The 15979-nt window shown below is 42.4% G+C and overlaps 1 protein-coding gene across 1 annotated transcript in view; it reads left to right on the top strand.

The window, feature by feature from the left end:
- Positions 1-13300: 13300 nt before the first annotated feature.
- Frk (fyn related Src family tyrosine kinase) overlaps positions 13301-15979 on the top strand; it is a 110544-nt gene continuing 107865 nt past the window's right edge. Inside the window, exon 1 of the mRNA XM_075945529.1 lies at positions 13301-14256. Coding sequence (XP_075801644.1) covers positions 13892-14256 — 365 coding nt within the window. The 5' untranslated portion in view covers positions 13301-13891. The remainder of the gene's footprint in view (positions 14257-15979) is intronic.

Raw genomic sequence — 15979 nt, 5'->3', positions numbered from 1 at the left:
CAAAACACGTCAGCTGCCTCACGGAAAAGCCCATTTCAACAAAGCTGATGACTCATGAACACTCCAGCCCTGGAGCTCTCTGCAGATGGCTCAGCAGCCAGGAAACCTCTCCCCTGCAGCCCAGCTGCTCAGTATCTTCCCCCAGCAGCTGTTTACACCTTCTAAAGTATGTGTGTGTGTGTGTGGGGGGGGGTAGGGTGAGAAAGTTTCTCCTGTCCTAGACACCTGATGTTTCGTTTATTCCTAAATCTCAAGAGCTTCCCTCTCCTCCTAGAGGGAATGTTTGTTTTGGAGGCAAATTCTATACATCATATAGAAATGAAATAATTTTATATGACTATTACTAGTGGTATATGGGGTATCCCATGCCTCTTAGTTGTATGTGTTTTACTTTTTCTATAAATGGTAATGATTAATAATATATATCTAGCATTGACTATGTCCTAGAAAGTATGTATGTATGTATGTATATATGTATATATATAATTTTTTATATCTTCTTAAAAGTTCATTCAATATTCTTTAATCATATTATTTTTCCTCTCCCACTTCCTTCCAGATCCTCCCCATCTTTCTACCCACACAACTTTCTGTTCTCTCTCTCTCTTACATACCCACATACCCACACACACACACACACACACACACACACACAGAGAGAGAGAGAGAGAGAGAGAGAGAGAGAGAGAGAGAGAGAACAAACACAAAACTAATAAGATTAAAAAAAATACCAAAACAGAACACAAGGAAGCAAAAATCTCCATAGAGTTCATGTTCTATATGCACTTAGTGCTAGGGACTTGCTCCTCGAACTGCTCTCATTGTGTCTTAGAGTTTTGACTATTTTGTATTTTCACACTAATTCAACTCTAAAGTTTTTAATTTCCTTCGTGATTTTCCTTGATCTAGGTTCCATTCAGTAGTGAGTTGTTCATCTTCCATGAGTTTGTATACTTTCTCTCATTTCTATTGTTGATATTCACCTTTAATCCATGATGGTTAGATAGGGTGCAGGGTGTTATTTCAAGGTTTTTTTTTTATATCATTAAGACATCCTTTGTGTGAAAATATGTGGTCAATTTTTGTCTGGATGGCCTGTCTGTTGGTGGGAGTGGGACAATGAAGCAACCCATTTCTATGCTGTGAGGGTCAATATGCAATCTTAGCTATAGTACTGTTTCTTCTATGAACTTGGATGCCCTTGTGTTTGGAGCATTAACTTTTTGGTGGATATTTCCCTAAATGAGTATGAAGTGTTATTTCCTGTTTCTTCTGATTTTGGTTTGACACCTATTTTGTCAGCTATTAAGACAGCTATACTTTCTTGTTTCTTGGTTTCATTTACTTGGAATATCTTTTTCCTTCCTTTACCCTAAGGTGATGTCTATCTTTTATGATGAGGTGTGTTTCTTGGATGCATCAGAAAGATGGATCTTATTTTCTAATCTAATATGTTAGATTTTTTATTATGAAGTTGAGACCATTAATGCTGAGAGTTATTAATGAGAGGTGTTTGTTAATTCCTGTGATTTTGCTGTTGTGCTGCAGAGTCCCCACCCCTCTTTAGACTAACAGTTCTGGAATTATTTATTCCTTGTGTCCTCTTGGGTGTAGTTAACCTTCAGACTGAAGTTTGCTTCCAGTGCCTTCTGACAAGCTAAATTTGTGAAGAGAAATTGTTTAAATTTGTTTTTATCATGAAGCACTTTTTTTCTATGGCAATTGAGATTGGTAGTTTTTCTGGATGTAGCAGTCTGGACAGGCATCTGTCCAGACTCCTCTGACTTTCAGAGTCTCTGTTGAGAAGTCTGTGTCATTCTAATGGGTCTGCCTTTGTATGGACTTGGTCTTTCTCTTTTAGCTTGCTTTGTTCTGTACAGTAAGTTTTGATTTTTTTTTTTGTGTTGTGGGGAGTTTCTTTTCTGATCTTGTCTATTTGTGTTCTGTATACCTCTTGTACCTGATAGGCATTTTCCCTCTAAAGATTTGGGAAATTTTCCTCTTTTTTTCTGTGCCTTTGACCTAGCGCTTTTTTCCCTTTCTGCCCTCTGCACTCATTATTTATAGGTTTGGACTTTTTATGGCATCCCACATTTCCTGAATGTTTTGTTGCACCTAGATTTTAAAAATTGTAACATTCCCTCAGGTTGTGCTACCAGTTTCTTCAATCTTGTCTTCAAGGCCTCAAATTTTCTTTTTTTATGCCTTTTAATCTGTTGGTGAGGCTTACCTCATGGATTCTGGTTTGGTGTCTTGAGTTTTTCATCTCCAGTTTTATTGTACTTCGAGTTGTCTTAAGTGATTCTGTTTCCCTGTTAAAGTTTCCTTTCACATCTTGAATTGCTTTCATCAACTCATTCAATTGTTTGCTTTCATGGGCTTTGTTAAAGCATTTATTCATATCCTCTTTAAGGCCTTTGAACATGCTCATAATTGCTAGTTTTGAAGTCCTTGTCTTCTGCCTCAGCTAAATTGCTTTTGTCTGGGCTTAACACAATAGGGTTGCTTGCTTCTGGAGGAGGCAGATTGTCTTGGTTGTTTATATTTGGCTTTTTGCACAGGGAGCTTAGCGTCTGGAGTTATGACATTTTAAGGGTTTCTTGGTGTGACTATTTGGTCTTGGCTTTCTTTGGTGGGTGTTTCGTTTCTTGGTTGCTGTTGCCCACTTTGGGTCCTAGTCAAGTGTGGGGTCCCTGGTAGAGACCTGTCCTACAGGTGGGAGGGGTTGCAAAGGGAGAGAGATGGACTAGAAGAAAGGCTGAAAGGAGCAACCAGGGAGAACTTCAGGGACCACGGGTCTGCACCAAGTGGCTGAGTCTCTAAGGAATGAATGTGCACTAGGAGTGGGAATATATCTCTTAATGTAGGTTTCCCATTAATTCTCACAATAACGTAATGCAATATATGTTATTGAAAAGAAATTGACAGCATTTTATAGATAAAGTAACAGAGGCCAAGCAGCCATTAATCTTGCCCAGGGCTACACAAGAAAGTGGAGCAGGGCGTCATATTCACTAGTTATTCTGCCTCCTCGTGTCGGTACATGACTACCCCGTTTTATTCATGGACATCAAACAACAGGAGGGTCCTTTTCTTACTAGTTGTGATTCTATCTTATTTTACTAGTGTCTAATACATGTTTTAAATATTTTATATAGTAGATAGTAGATAAGTTAATCTTCTGTCAGGAGTTCAACTACAAGATGCAAGGCTCTGTGGACCTTGCTTTCCACAGGGTTTAGAATACCCCAGAGTCCTTAATAGTCCCACATAGGCTCATGTGAGGTCTGCCCAATCACCCATTTTCTATGTCACAACATCAGAGAGAAACAGAGGGAGAATGAGAGAGAGTGGGGCGGCGGCGGGGGGGGGGGGGGAGACAGAGCAATAGCGCAGAACTCTCCAGGTGCTTTAGTTTTATATCATTTGAGAAAAGTGTGGTAATGCCTACCACAGTAACTGCTGAGTATTAAGTAACGTTGCTGCTAGAGAAATGTGCACCCTGATAGAGGAAGTGTCTGTATAAGAGCCAAGAACAAATCACACTTGAGTGGACTATAAATTCCCATCCCTATTCAGTTTATTGTATACCACAGGCTTGCCTGTGTCTGAGAATGACCTTGAAATTCTGATCATCCTGCCTTTGTCTTCTAAATGCTAGCATGATAGATACATGCCATTCTGTCTGGCTTTTCTTTTTAAATTTTATTTATTTTTTGGCACGCTAGGTATAGAGTCCAGGCAGGGTTTCATACATGTTCAGTGTGTGTTCTACACCTAAACTACCTGGAAGCTCAGTCTTCATTTTGGGAAAACAATCAACTGTCTCTGGAACATTCTATATAAAAGATTTTTCATTAATCCTATTGGAAATAAGTTCTCCATTCATTATCCTGTGTAAATAGCTATAGAATATTGTTTTCAAAACCTTATGCAAGACTAGAGACTAGATATGCCTGTTCCTAGTCCATGCCTTTCACATTGTAAAGGACCGTAACAAAGACTTCAGTAAAGCGTTGCGCTTTTGTCTTTATTCTTTTCCTTATTTAAAGTGAATTATTTACTGGCAATCAAGGAAACTGCTATAAGTACATAAATTTACTGAGTAGTCACTATGGGAAAAATTCATGTGCTTTCAAGTGTTAAAAATGAAGTTTTATGGTGAGGCTCTCCAGTGGTTTGAATGAAAATGGCCCCAAAGATCCACAAGGAGTGGAGCTATTTGGAGGTGTGGCCTTGTTGGAGTAAGTGTGGTAGGGTTGGGGGAAGTGTGTCACTGTCTCTTCCTGCTGCTTAAGGATGAAGATGTAGGACTCTCAGTGCCTTCTCTAGCAGTATGTCTGCCTGCACTTTGCCATACTTCCCTCCATGAAGTAAGGGACTAAACCTCTGAAATTGTTAACCAGTCTCAATAAAATGCTTTCCTTTATATGAGTTACTGTGATCATGGTGTCTCTTCACAGCGATAGAAACTTTAACTAATACAGGCTCGAAGTATCAAAGCACAGACTACATTCGTACCAAGTGCTGGTTGAGTATTGATTGTCCAGTGTTGTCACTGACCACAAAAGATACCATGGTTATGGACAGGAGAGCTCTGGACTGCTAAACTACCTAAAAACTCATGCCCTTCAATGGTTAGCTGATCAGATAGAAGCAGTTATGGCAAAAATAGCATTCAATTTTCATATTTCCCAAGTGCTCTCATCATTAAACATGCTCTATATAATAGAACTTCTGTGTGGAAAAATTAATTAAGTTTAATTTGGCATCCTTCTTTCCTTTTTCAGCCCATGTTGGTTCCCAGCAATTACTGCTTTCCCTTAAATCCAAATGTCACTCAGATACATCAGATCTTTTTCTAGTCTGGGTATTATGCCCTATGATCAAGAAAACAAGGACAAATTTTGAAATAAGTTCTTAAGTGCTTAGAATGCTAAGGCTATTTTTTCTCCTCATCGCCATCATAATTTTCCTCTGAATATAATTCGACCTTTCCATAACATATTTCACACCCTTCAGCTCATTCTAACAGATTCTGGTGCCAGACTGATGTCTAGACCCACAGAAGACAATTAAACAAGGAGCTGGTAAGATAAGAAGAAACAGATGGAGCACCCCCAGGAACTCTGCAGGTTTCAACCTAAAGCATCATTATGAGTATTATCTAGAAGCAAACTGTAGCATTGAATTGCTGAGTGATGCAAAGTCTCAAGTCTTCTGCCTTCATCCAGGATGCTTCTTAAGGCCGATGTTTAGAATGCTGTTCTCCAAGGCAGAGGACATGACAATGAAGTATTTGAAAGAATGATAAACAGGGTTACTTTGAATCTGTTGAACTTCAACTTGAGGTGTGCTTGTGTGATAATCTACAAGGTGAGATCTGATTACACAGGCTATGGCTTAGTGGGTTGGAACCGCAGCAGGTCAGTGCAGACAGAAATGTAGCTGTGGGAAGCATCAGAAATGAAAGTGGAAATGCAAACTGCATGTGTGTCCAGCATGTATCAGAGGAAGACAAGGCCCAACAAAGCATTTCGGCACAGAGAAAGGGGGCGGTAATGCACACCTGGGTGGCAGGTCATACAGCAAACAAAGACGGCTTTAAGCTTTCCGTGAAGCTTCAAGCATCTGCTTTTACCAGCTAGCGAGGGTCAGCTACAGGAAGGAGACTGAGGACAGGTGTTGGCTAGTGGCGTGCTACTTGCAATATTATGTGAGTTTACCTCAATGCCTGAGGTGAAATCAAATTTCATTCAAAGAGCTTCAAAGAAGTCTGGAAGGGAACGCTCAAGGTTCCCCAGAGATAAAAGGCAGAGAGAGTTGGGGTGATTGCTTCAGCTGGAAAAGGGGTTTAAACATTTCTCCCCCACACCTCATTTTGTTTTATTTATTTTTCCTTTGTATATATTCTTTTTTTATTGATCAATAGACTTGAAATTGATTGCAGTGTTTTAAGAATGATGAGAGCTATTTAATGAAATCAAGTTCACAAGGGGATTAAGAACAGAGGTACAAGATCTAGGCATGTCTTCTGTCGTCAAAAACAGGTAAGATGAGTCTTATTACATACCAAAATTTTAGAATAAGTATTCTTTACGGTGATAGAAGATGATTTCATTTAATATTGCAAAGAAGCTTGAATATAGATATTCCTAGACATTAGTAGCATAGATTTCTTTGATACTTTGTTAATCTCTCTCTCTCTCTCTCTCTCTCTCTCTCTCTCTCTCTCTCTCTCTCTCTCTTGTGTCTGTGTGTGTGTGTGTGTGTGTGTTCTGAGATAAGGTTTCATGTAGGCCAGCCGGTCTTGAACTACTGGGTAGCTGAGGCTGGACTTAAACTCCAGTTTCTCTTGTTTCTGTCTTCTGAATTCTGCAATTTCATCTATACATCACTACCCTCCAATTGCTGGTTCAATATTTTAAGGTGACCAAATGGTTCGTTGCATCTTATTGTAGTCTGCAATTGATCCAGAGAAATTAGTGTCCCCTCTCAGGGTTCTTAGGTTTATTAATGAGAGAATTTAAGAATAGATTCATGTAAGTTCAATGAAAATTTTATTAGTGTTTAAAAGAAAGAACTCAGGTCAGATAAACTATAGACCTCAGCAGCTGCTTTTGGAAGAGACAGTGGAAGAAAGAAGGACAAAGCCATGCTAAATAATATGGCATGGAATACGGCATGGAGACCAGTCACACTTTGTTGTTGTTGGTGGTGGGGGCTTTAGAAAAGGATGAAGAAATCCAAAATGTCAGGGGATGGGGAGCCTAAATGTTAAGAAAAGTTTCCTTAGAAAAGACATAAAAGAAAAGAAAGTTACACAATTATGAGTTAGTCAGAAAAATGGACAGACTTACAACCCCACAAGGCTGTGGATCATAAGCTTTTGCATGAATGTCACCGCTTATGGGTCTTGATTGGGTTTGTTTTCTCAGCCAGTTCAAGAATTAAAGGGCAGGAAAAGGTTGGGGACATTCTCTAACATAGCAGACAGAACCAGCTGTTGAAGAAAGACTTTAATTAGAAGTGAGAAAATATATAAATACACACAGCAAATACATGGAGACAAAGATGGCTCTAAATTCAGTCTCTCCTTGAGGGATGGGGTTGTAAAAGTCTTTGTAGGGTCTTTCTTCCCCCGTTAAGGGCTGGTTAATTTGAAAAAAGGCAGGATGGCTGACTGGAACACAACCGTTGTGTAAACATGTCTCAGTCGGGCAGTGAGCTAGTCAGGTGGGTCCATCAGCAGGAGATCCATATGGGTGGAAGAAAAAATAGTTCCCCAGGCCTTTCTTTTAGGCTGCAAGGCTTTTACTCTAGGTCTGGAGGCTGAGGAAGAAGCCATCTTGGAAAAGAGGAAGGTAGCCATCTTGGAGATAGACCATCTTTATTTTCTAGTTATGGCAGCTCTCCCTGTTTGTCTCCCAGTTGCTTGCTAGGGGCAGGGATTCTGTGGGGGAAAACAGGAGTAGTTAAACAACTAGTTATTCTTTAGCTATTTAACTACCACTTTAGCATTGCTTAAAGTGAATCTGTCTTCTTAGGAGTGGTCCCCCAGTCAAAGCAATTGACTCAGCCCACCTGCAATGTCTGGTCCCCACCCACCCAAACCAAAGATTTTATTCTCTTGGCCAGGAGTCTTTTTTTTTCAATTATAACTCATATCAACTGAGTTCTACACAGAAAGGAAGAGACTGGTGAGGAAGAAAGGAATAGGTTATCCATCTGAGTCCACTCACGTAAGAGACTTTTTCACCTAAGGAGCTCTACTTATTTTTCCTTCAGTCACTTATGACTTTGAGGAGTTTTTAAAGAAAATGATCCTATAGCTTTTGCCCTTGAAAAAGTGTCATTGTCAGTAAAGAAAGAAAATGGACATCGAGTAAGCAGTAGAAATGCCTGTCCCGGGAGGAACGGCCATGTGTTAGCCAGGTCATATTTCATTATTGTTTTTAATGGGAGCAAAGGAAATGGCGTCAGTCAGACCGCGAATGCCAGTGCATTTCGGTGACAAGGTCAGCAGGGAAGGTGGACTCCACCGAGCCCAGCAGATCAGCGAGAGACTTAACAGTGCCGTCAGAGACTGAAAGGGACCGACATGCTGACCAGCTGGTGCGGAAACGAGCGATGAGAACTGAAGCCTCACGTAAAACTGAACAGCAGTGGGATTTGATGTCCCAGCACTCTGAAAACCAGATAGAGGAGGAGGGGTAAATTCACTTAAGGTCATGGGTACCGAGAGCAGGGAGTACAGAGCTAGAACACTCTTAGAGGAAGGGAAATTGTTTTTGGCAGGGAGGCACAGAGGAAGGCCTAGAGGAGGTAATAGGAATTTCATTCAGACTTTGAAATGCAGGCCAGAATCTTTGGGGAGAAGGGATGCTGAGCAAAAGGATGTCAGAGGAGACAGAACCAGATGTGGGAACAGACACGGCTTACTGGGAGCCTCAATAAACCAATTTGTTTGAGCTGGAAGGCTAATACAAGGCCACAGTGGAATGGGATGGTGAAAGGCCCTGTCTGATAATGCCTGGATTAAGTGTACAGTCCTCAGCTTTGATTCTAAGACATATTTTCCAGCAAGGAGGATCTGCTGAAGGTTATTGTGCAAGAGAGTGATATCACTGATTTATCCTGGAACTCTGGTACAGGGATAAGAAGGGACAGTGACCAGAGCAAGGATTGCTAGTCTGGGCTCTGGTTCAATAAAGCAATAAGGGCTTGGAAAGCTCCTGCCGAAAAACCTCTTTGCACTCTGCACTTGAGGCCGTTTTTCCCGTCTAGACTTTCACTCTGTGTGGGTATTTCCGAAGGGTAGTCTCACCTCCTACCCACTCAACCCTTTTTTCTTCCTCTCTCTCCCTTACTTTCTTTCTTCACCTTCTCTGCCCTGTCCTTCCCCCATCTCTGTCTCCCATGTTCTGTCTTTGTTAACTAAGTCATTCACGAATACTTACTTACATTCTGGCTACCATCCGAGGCACCAAAATTTCAGGGAACCCCAAAGATTCAAAGAATCCGGTTCTGTTCTCCTGAGAAAAGCAAACAATAAGGGAAGCAAGAATGGCTCCAAGAGCTACCGAGTAGAAGTTTGCACCAGGCTTCAGGGGTGTACAAAGTACTGCTCTATTATGTCAGAGAAGGTGATGCTGAAGCCAACATGCAGAAATGGCAAGGCAGCCATTGGTGGAGTAAGAAGGGATGCTGCGGCGTAGTGGGGAAGATGGATTCTGTCCTCGGGTGGCTGACTGGTAACTGGTAGTTTTGGGAACTGAGTGACAGGTCTTTTGGGTAAGAGTGAGGGACCGTGAAGTACCAGTTACCAGGACTTTGTGTGTCATGCTTCAGAATTTAGGTTTCATTCCAAGTATTCTGGAAGGCTGTTGGAAAACTCAGCCTTGAACAGTGGTAACAGATTTATTTTTTTATTTTTTAAAAATTTTAATTATTTGAGTTTGCAAAGCTGAGGATTTTCATTTTGAGTCTGCTATGATTGAGTCAGGGTGCAACTCCTAATTCAACCACTTGGTGGCTCTGGGCCCTTGGACAAGCTACCTAAGCTCTTGGAGCCTCAATTTCATCAAGAAACAGAAGAATAACATGTACCTTCTTCATAGACACTGCTCTTGAAATGTCAAACCATTTGCAGCATCCCTAGTATGGTTCTCCATACATAGAAACCCTTCAACACTGATGCAGCTCTTTGTGTTCCTCCTGCTACGGTCATTGCCACTACGATAAAGACCCCTCTGCTGTAAATGCCATTCATCTCAGGGTGGAAGGCAAGCTGGAGATAAAAATAAGCTGGGCAAAGGGAGGGCAGTTAAGACACCACTGGAGCAGTGCAGAGGAGAAGATTCTATTTTCTTATCAGTGACCAACTGTCATTATATAGAGTTAAAAAAAAAGTCTGTTGAATAAATATAAAGAAAGACTGAGTAGACGTAGGTGATTGCCTAGCTGGAAGGAACCAGCAGAGTGAGTAAAAACCGCCAGCTAGGCTTCAAGCTTGGGTGCCTGGGAGAGCACCTGTGTTGTGGACATGAGAAAAATCTTCCACACTGGGCTCAGCCTCTCAGGCTCCTTGGATGGTTGGTGCCTTTTCAGTTTGCTTCAGCTCCTCAGTGGTTGTGCCATGCTGCTTCTTGCTTTGTCGTTTTCTACAATGTTTTGACCTAGTCACAGCGAGGTCATATTTAAATTTAGAATAGCAAAAGGATTGGAATCTTGAACCCTCTTCTAGCTGGGTTTACACCACCTCTGTTCGGTGGACCCTTCAAACCCTTTCCTGTCTCTAGATCATGTAGATGTCTCCGGAAAGACTTTTATTCTGCAGCCTTCCTTAAAGGCATTAAGAGAATACCACACCGTCACTGTTCCTAGTGTTTGGCATAGAATATTTGTTATGATTTATTGGTATCACATGGTTTTATTTTCATTTCTGTATAAAATATGGAATTTTATGCACATTCTACTTTAGGTCTCATGCTATTAGGGTAAAACGAAATATGGCCCAGGATTTGACCTCTCTCTCTCTCTCTCTCTCTCTCTCTCTCTCTCTCTCTCTCTCTCTCTCTGTGACATAATGGTGCCTATATATGTGGGTACATGTGCGAGGAGGGCATTGGGTAGCCTACTCTGTCATTCTCTATCTTCTTGCCTTCGGGTATGGTTTCTCATTGTACTTGGAGAGAGGCTGGCAGCTGCCTCCTGCCTCTGTCTCCCAAGCACTGGGGTTACAAGGTTGTAATCATACCTGCTGTTTTTACGTGGGTGCTAGGATCTAAATTCAGGTTCTCCTGTTCATGTAGCCAGCATCTTACCCATCAGGTCATATCTGCAACCCTACCTGTGGTTTTTCTGTTCCTGCAAAATGTTACCTCTACTCTATGCAAGATGTTCTGTTCACTAAAGCCTGGCTTTGGAATAAGTAACAGTATATGGGACTGATACCATCCTTCTCTGTTTTTGTTTTTGTTAGTTTGCTTGTTTTTCTTTTCTTTTTTATATTTGAGTTGGATACTTTATTTACTTTCTTGTTTAGACAGGATCTCTCTACTTAGCTCTGGCTGTCCTGGAGCTCACTATGTAGACCAGGCTGGCCTCGAAGACTCACAGAGATCTGCCTGCCTTTGCCACCTGAGTGCTAGTTGATGAGGAACGGGAGTTTTGAAATTGTCTAAGGACTAGGCTAGCCATGTTCAAGACTCTGAATAAGTTGAATGATTGTTTCAGGAGAGACATTTTTGAGGTGTATTGGTGGGTTAAAGCCAAAGATTGTCAATTACTAAGCACTTCCCAAATCCCAAGTAAGAATTTAAGTAATTTTTTTTGTTAAATTTTTCTTTCATTTATTTTACATACCAACCACAGTTTCCTCTCCCACCTTTCCTCAGGTTCCCTCCCCACACCTCCCTTCTACCTCTACCCCACAACATATACATCCATTCCTTCTCTGTCTCCATTCAGAAAGGGGCAGGCCTTTCAGGGGAGTCAACAGGGCATGACACATCAAGTTGAGGCAGGACCTAGCTCCCCCTCTCCCACTGCATCAAGACTGGGCAAGGCATCTCACAATGGGGAATAAGTTCCAAAATGTCAGCTCAAGAGTCAGGGTCAGGTCCTGATCCCACTTCTAGGAGCCCCACAAACACTACACAACTGTCATACACATGCAGAGGGCCTAGGTTGGTCCCATGCAGGCTCCCTAGCTGTTGATCCAGAGTCAGTAGCTCCCATGAGCTCAGATCAGCTGTCTCTGTGGGTTCCGTGTCATGATCTTGACTTTGGCTCATACAATCCCTCCTTACTCTCTTCAACTGAACTCCAAGAGCTCAGCCCAGTGCTTGGCTGTGGATCTATGCATCTGCTTCCATCAGTTACTGGATGAATGCTTTCTGATGACGATTAGCATAGTCACCAATCTGATTACAGGAGAAGGCCAGTTCAGGCACCCTCTCCATTATTGTTAGGAGTCTTAGTTGGGTTCATCCTTGTGGATTCCTGGGAGTTTCCCTGGCACCAGGTTCTGTCCTAACCCCAAAATGACTCCCCATCAAGATATCTCTTTCATTATTCTCCCCATCTGTCCAGTCCCCAACCCTCCCAAGCTGATCCCTCGTGTTCCCATACCTGCATACCCCAGTTTACATAAGAGATCTCTTCTAGTTCCCCTTCCCAGAGACATCAATGTGTTTCTCTTTGGGCCTTCCATGTTACCTAGCTTCTCTGAGGCTGTGGATTGTAGTCTGGTTATCCTTTAGTTTATAGCTAATATCCACTTATGAATGAGTATGTACCATGTTTGTCTTTCTAGTCTGAGTTACCTCACTCAGGATGATTTTTTTTTTCTATTTCCATCCATTTGCCTGCGAATTTCATGACGTCATTTTTTTTCCTGCTGAGTAATACTCCAATGTGTAAATGTACTACATTTTCTTTATTCATTCTTCAGTTAATGGGCATCTAGGTTGTTTCCAGGTTCCAGAAAGAATTTTAAAAAACACCTTGCACAAAACAACAACAAAAAAATGTTTTATTTTCAAACAATGACACACAGTGAGAAATTTTGCGATGCCGTCCATCAGCCCAAAGTCTATGTAGATAGTTTGCACAGTTGCTCTTGACTTCCAGGGAGGCAGCAGCCCTGAACCAGGAGAAGCAGGGCAGGCCCAGTTTGGCTAAGGCAATCCCAGCCTCAGTTGTTCTGAGGTCCTGCCACAACTACTACCAACGGAGTCAGAATTCTTATGGACCCGCGGCCCAACTTCCAACAGACACAATCTTCACAAATGCCCTCATCAGTCTGTGTGTGTGCTCAGGAGCACGGGCCACAGAAATAGCTACCTAAAGGATGGGGAATGAGATGTTTCTGTGGGAAAAAGCAGCCTTTCGGGTTCTCAGCATTTTACCCGGCTGCTTTTCTACTTTTTCAGAAATGATTGAGGCTATTAAAATCTATTCCCAGTGATTAAAAAAAAATGATAGGGACTCAATGGCTCTTTCCCAATTGCTCCTTGTTTTGCAGCAAATACCTAAACACCCAGTTTTCTCTTTTTTTAATTTTCTCTACCAGTATCAAAACAGTCCTGCACATATTTATGGGGAAATAAATCTCTGCCCTTCATTCTGCGTAGGGTTTATAGCAAGACACAGGGAGAGAACCGCCCGGACTAGCCCAGTTCTCTATAGTTGGGTTTCGGCTGCTTTAAGAGTCTGGCTCCCTGGTTAGGGGGCTGGTCTATCCTAGGTGCGGGAGGAGGGAGGGTAAAGCTGGCCTGGGAGTTCCTTTTAGATCAGACAAAAAAGAAACCAGGAAGTTAGGAGGAATTATTACAGTCTGTCCAGCTCAGGATGTTAAAGGCGATAACCTCCACAGCCTGGTTATTCATTAGCAAAAAGGAAAGCTCCAGGGAGAGCAGCGCCAGTGCAGCTGCAGGGTTGAGGCTGGGTGAGAGCAGCTGGAGCAGGCCAGGTCGGGAGCTTTGGCCCCGAGTTAGTAGCAATCTCTTGCTAACTTTTTCTTGGGACAGAGGGAAAGGTGGCTGTTCTTTGTTCTCAGATGTCTGCTTAAATCGACCCCCTTCTATTTTATTTATTGTGGGGTACCTAAGCGGTCAGGAAGAAGTACCTTCCCACTGGACCTCCTGCCCAGAAGTCCCCTCTTGATTTTGCCCCAGGGCAGCTGCTACAAACAGAAAGTCAGCTGTGAGTCTGTCTTAGCCAAACCCAGATCTGCCGGAGAGATCTGAAGCGGGACTCTATCCGCTCTGCACAGTATGGTGAGTGGCGGCTGATCTGGAAACTGCTTGGTCTCGGAGGAAGACCGTGAATCTGGACAGCCTGTGGGGAGAGGTTGTCCCTCTCCCCTACTGCCAGCCAGGGCACCATGGGCAGCATCTGTGTGAGGCTCCGGGCATACATGCAGCGCCTTCTCCCCTGCTGGTCCCACGAGGCAGACAAGTCAGTGGTGATTGAGAATCCAGGGGCCTGCTGTCCCCCAGAGACTCCCAGGTCACAGGAGCCCCAGAGGAGCCATGGCCACTACTTTGTGGCTCTGTTTGACTACCAAGCCCGTACCTCAGAGGACCTGAGCTTCCGTGCTGGCGACAAACTCCAAGTTTTGGACACTTCGCATGAAGGCTGGTGGTTGGCCAGACATTTGGAGAAGAAGGGAGCCGGCTTGGGACAGCAGCTGCAGGGCTACATTCCTTCCAATTACGTGGCAGAGGACCGAAGTCTCCAGGCAGAGCCGTGAGTAGCACTGACCACATTTTGTTTCTTGAATCTCCAGGGGCTGGATACTGAGTGCTCCCTCTTACCTGTCCACTGACTCCTGATCCACAGATCAGTCCCATGTGGGGAAGCACTGGTCAGAAGCCACTAATTTAAACATGCCTTTTTTCAAGAAGCGACAGAGAACCAGGCATGTGGTGATCACTGTTAAAACGACTTTGATTACGGTGTGCACATCTACGGTCCATTTAATACTCTCACCCTGTCTCACTTTAAATAGAATGATATTTTCATTTACGGAGAACCATAATATCCCCTAAACCTAGTTTTAAATCTAAAATTTGAGGCTTCTGGTTTAGTGTTAACTTTCCAATCATTCCAGACTAATACTACAGACCTTACAGCTAACCACAGCCATTTCTATTCTGGTAGGTTCACAAGTGGGCTAACTTACCGAGAGGATAACACAACTGCGCAGTACTAGTTTGGAATTCCTGGATTCTTAGGTGTACTTTTCATAGTATGGTAGATTTAGGATTAAAAGCTGGCCAGGTATAGACAACAAATTTTAAAAAGAAAAGTCACGGAAATATTTCTTCAGAACAGTAGATAAAGATTTCATCCTGAAAAAAAAAAAACAAAATGACTTAATGGGGGGGGGGGTTGATGATGAGCAGACTTAGTTCCAGTTATTTATCTCTGATTGTAATGGTTAAACAATTATCTAGCCTTGTAAAAATGGATTTCAACCGGTTCCTGAATAAATCTGATTACCATATCTTATGGTCTAAATCTGAAATACACCCCTCCACCCTGCAGACTCAGGTTTTGAATATTTTCTCCAGCAGGTGGTGCTGCTTTTGAAGTCTGGAAGCTTTCAGAGGCTGTGCCTAGGTGATGGAAGTCCATCATTAGGACATGCCTTTGAAGAGTGTGCCCAACCTTTACTCTCCATCTCTCTCTTTGTTTACTGCTCCACCATAATATGACCAGTTCTTTCCACCTGAGCTTAGTCACCGTACCTGCTTTCCCAGGATAGATGAAAACCTTCAGAAGCCGTGGGCCAAAATAAATATTTTCTTCCTCAGGGGTGGGAGAGAGAGAGAGAGAGAGAGAGAGAGAGAGAGAGAGAGAGAGAGAGAGAGAGAACTTATCCTAGTATTTGAATAATTCCCATGGTTTGTAATAAAACCATAAAAGAAGAATGATTTATGAATTTATTAAGCCACAGTCATCCATCCATCCACCCTTTCAAACAGCAGGCATAGTTGGCAGTGTGCTTGGTGTTTGGTTAGAAAGTGGATAGAATGTAGTCTTGACATGGGTATATAGACTCTAGAGGACTAGGAAGCATGTTGAGGAGATCCAATGTTGGTGAGGAGTTACAATGAAATCTAATTCAGGAAATGGGCTCATGGTAGAAATGGTTCCTTACACGGGAGGTCATTGGAAATCCTCTCATAATCTTATCTGGGGATTTTTCTTTCTGATTGCTTTTATTATTATTTTTATATAAAATCTTTATTAATTCTTTGAGAATCACATGTGCAATTTGATCACATTCATTCCCGTTTCCACATAGTTTTTGCTTCTTTGTGAGCCGCACATCTCTTACTGCTGCAGAGAACAGGATGGCTAGGACAGCCATGGGCTGCTGTGGTTTCCAAACTGGATATTCCAAAAGAAGGATGGTTTAGTGATCGGTGAGATTTTTTTTTTTTACCAACATCAAGAACCTTTA

Source organism: Microtus pennsylvanicus, chromosome 1 (genome assembly GCF_037038515.1).
Source record: "Microtus pennsylvanicus isolate mMicPen1 chromosome 1, mMicPen1.hap1, whole genome shotgun sequence".
Classification (NCBI taxonomy): domain Eukaryota; kingdom Metazoa; phylum Chordata; class Mammalia; order Rodentia; family Cricetidae; genus Microtus; species Microtus pennsylvanicus.
This window is presented reverse-complemented; position numbering and strand designations above follow the sequence as displayed.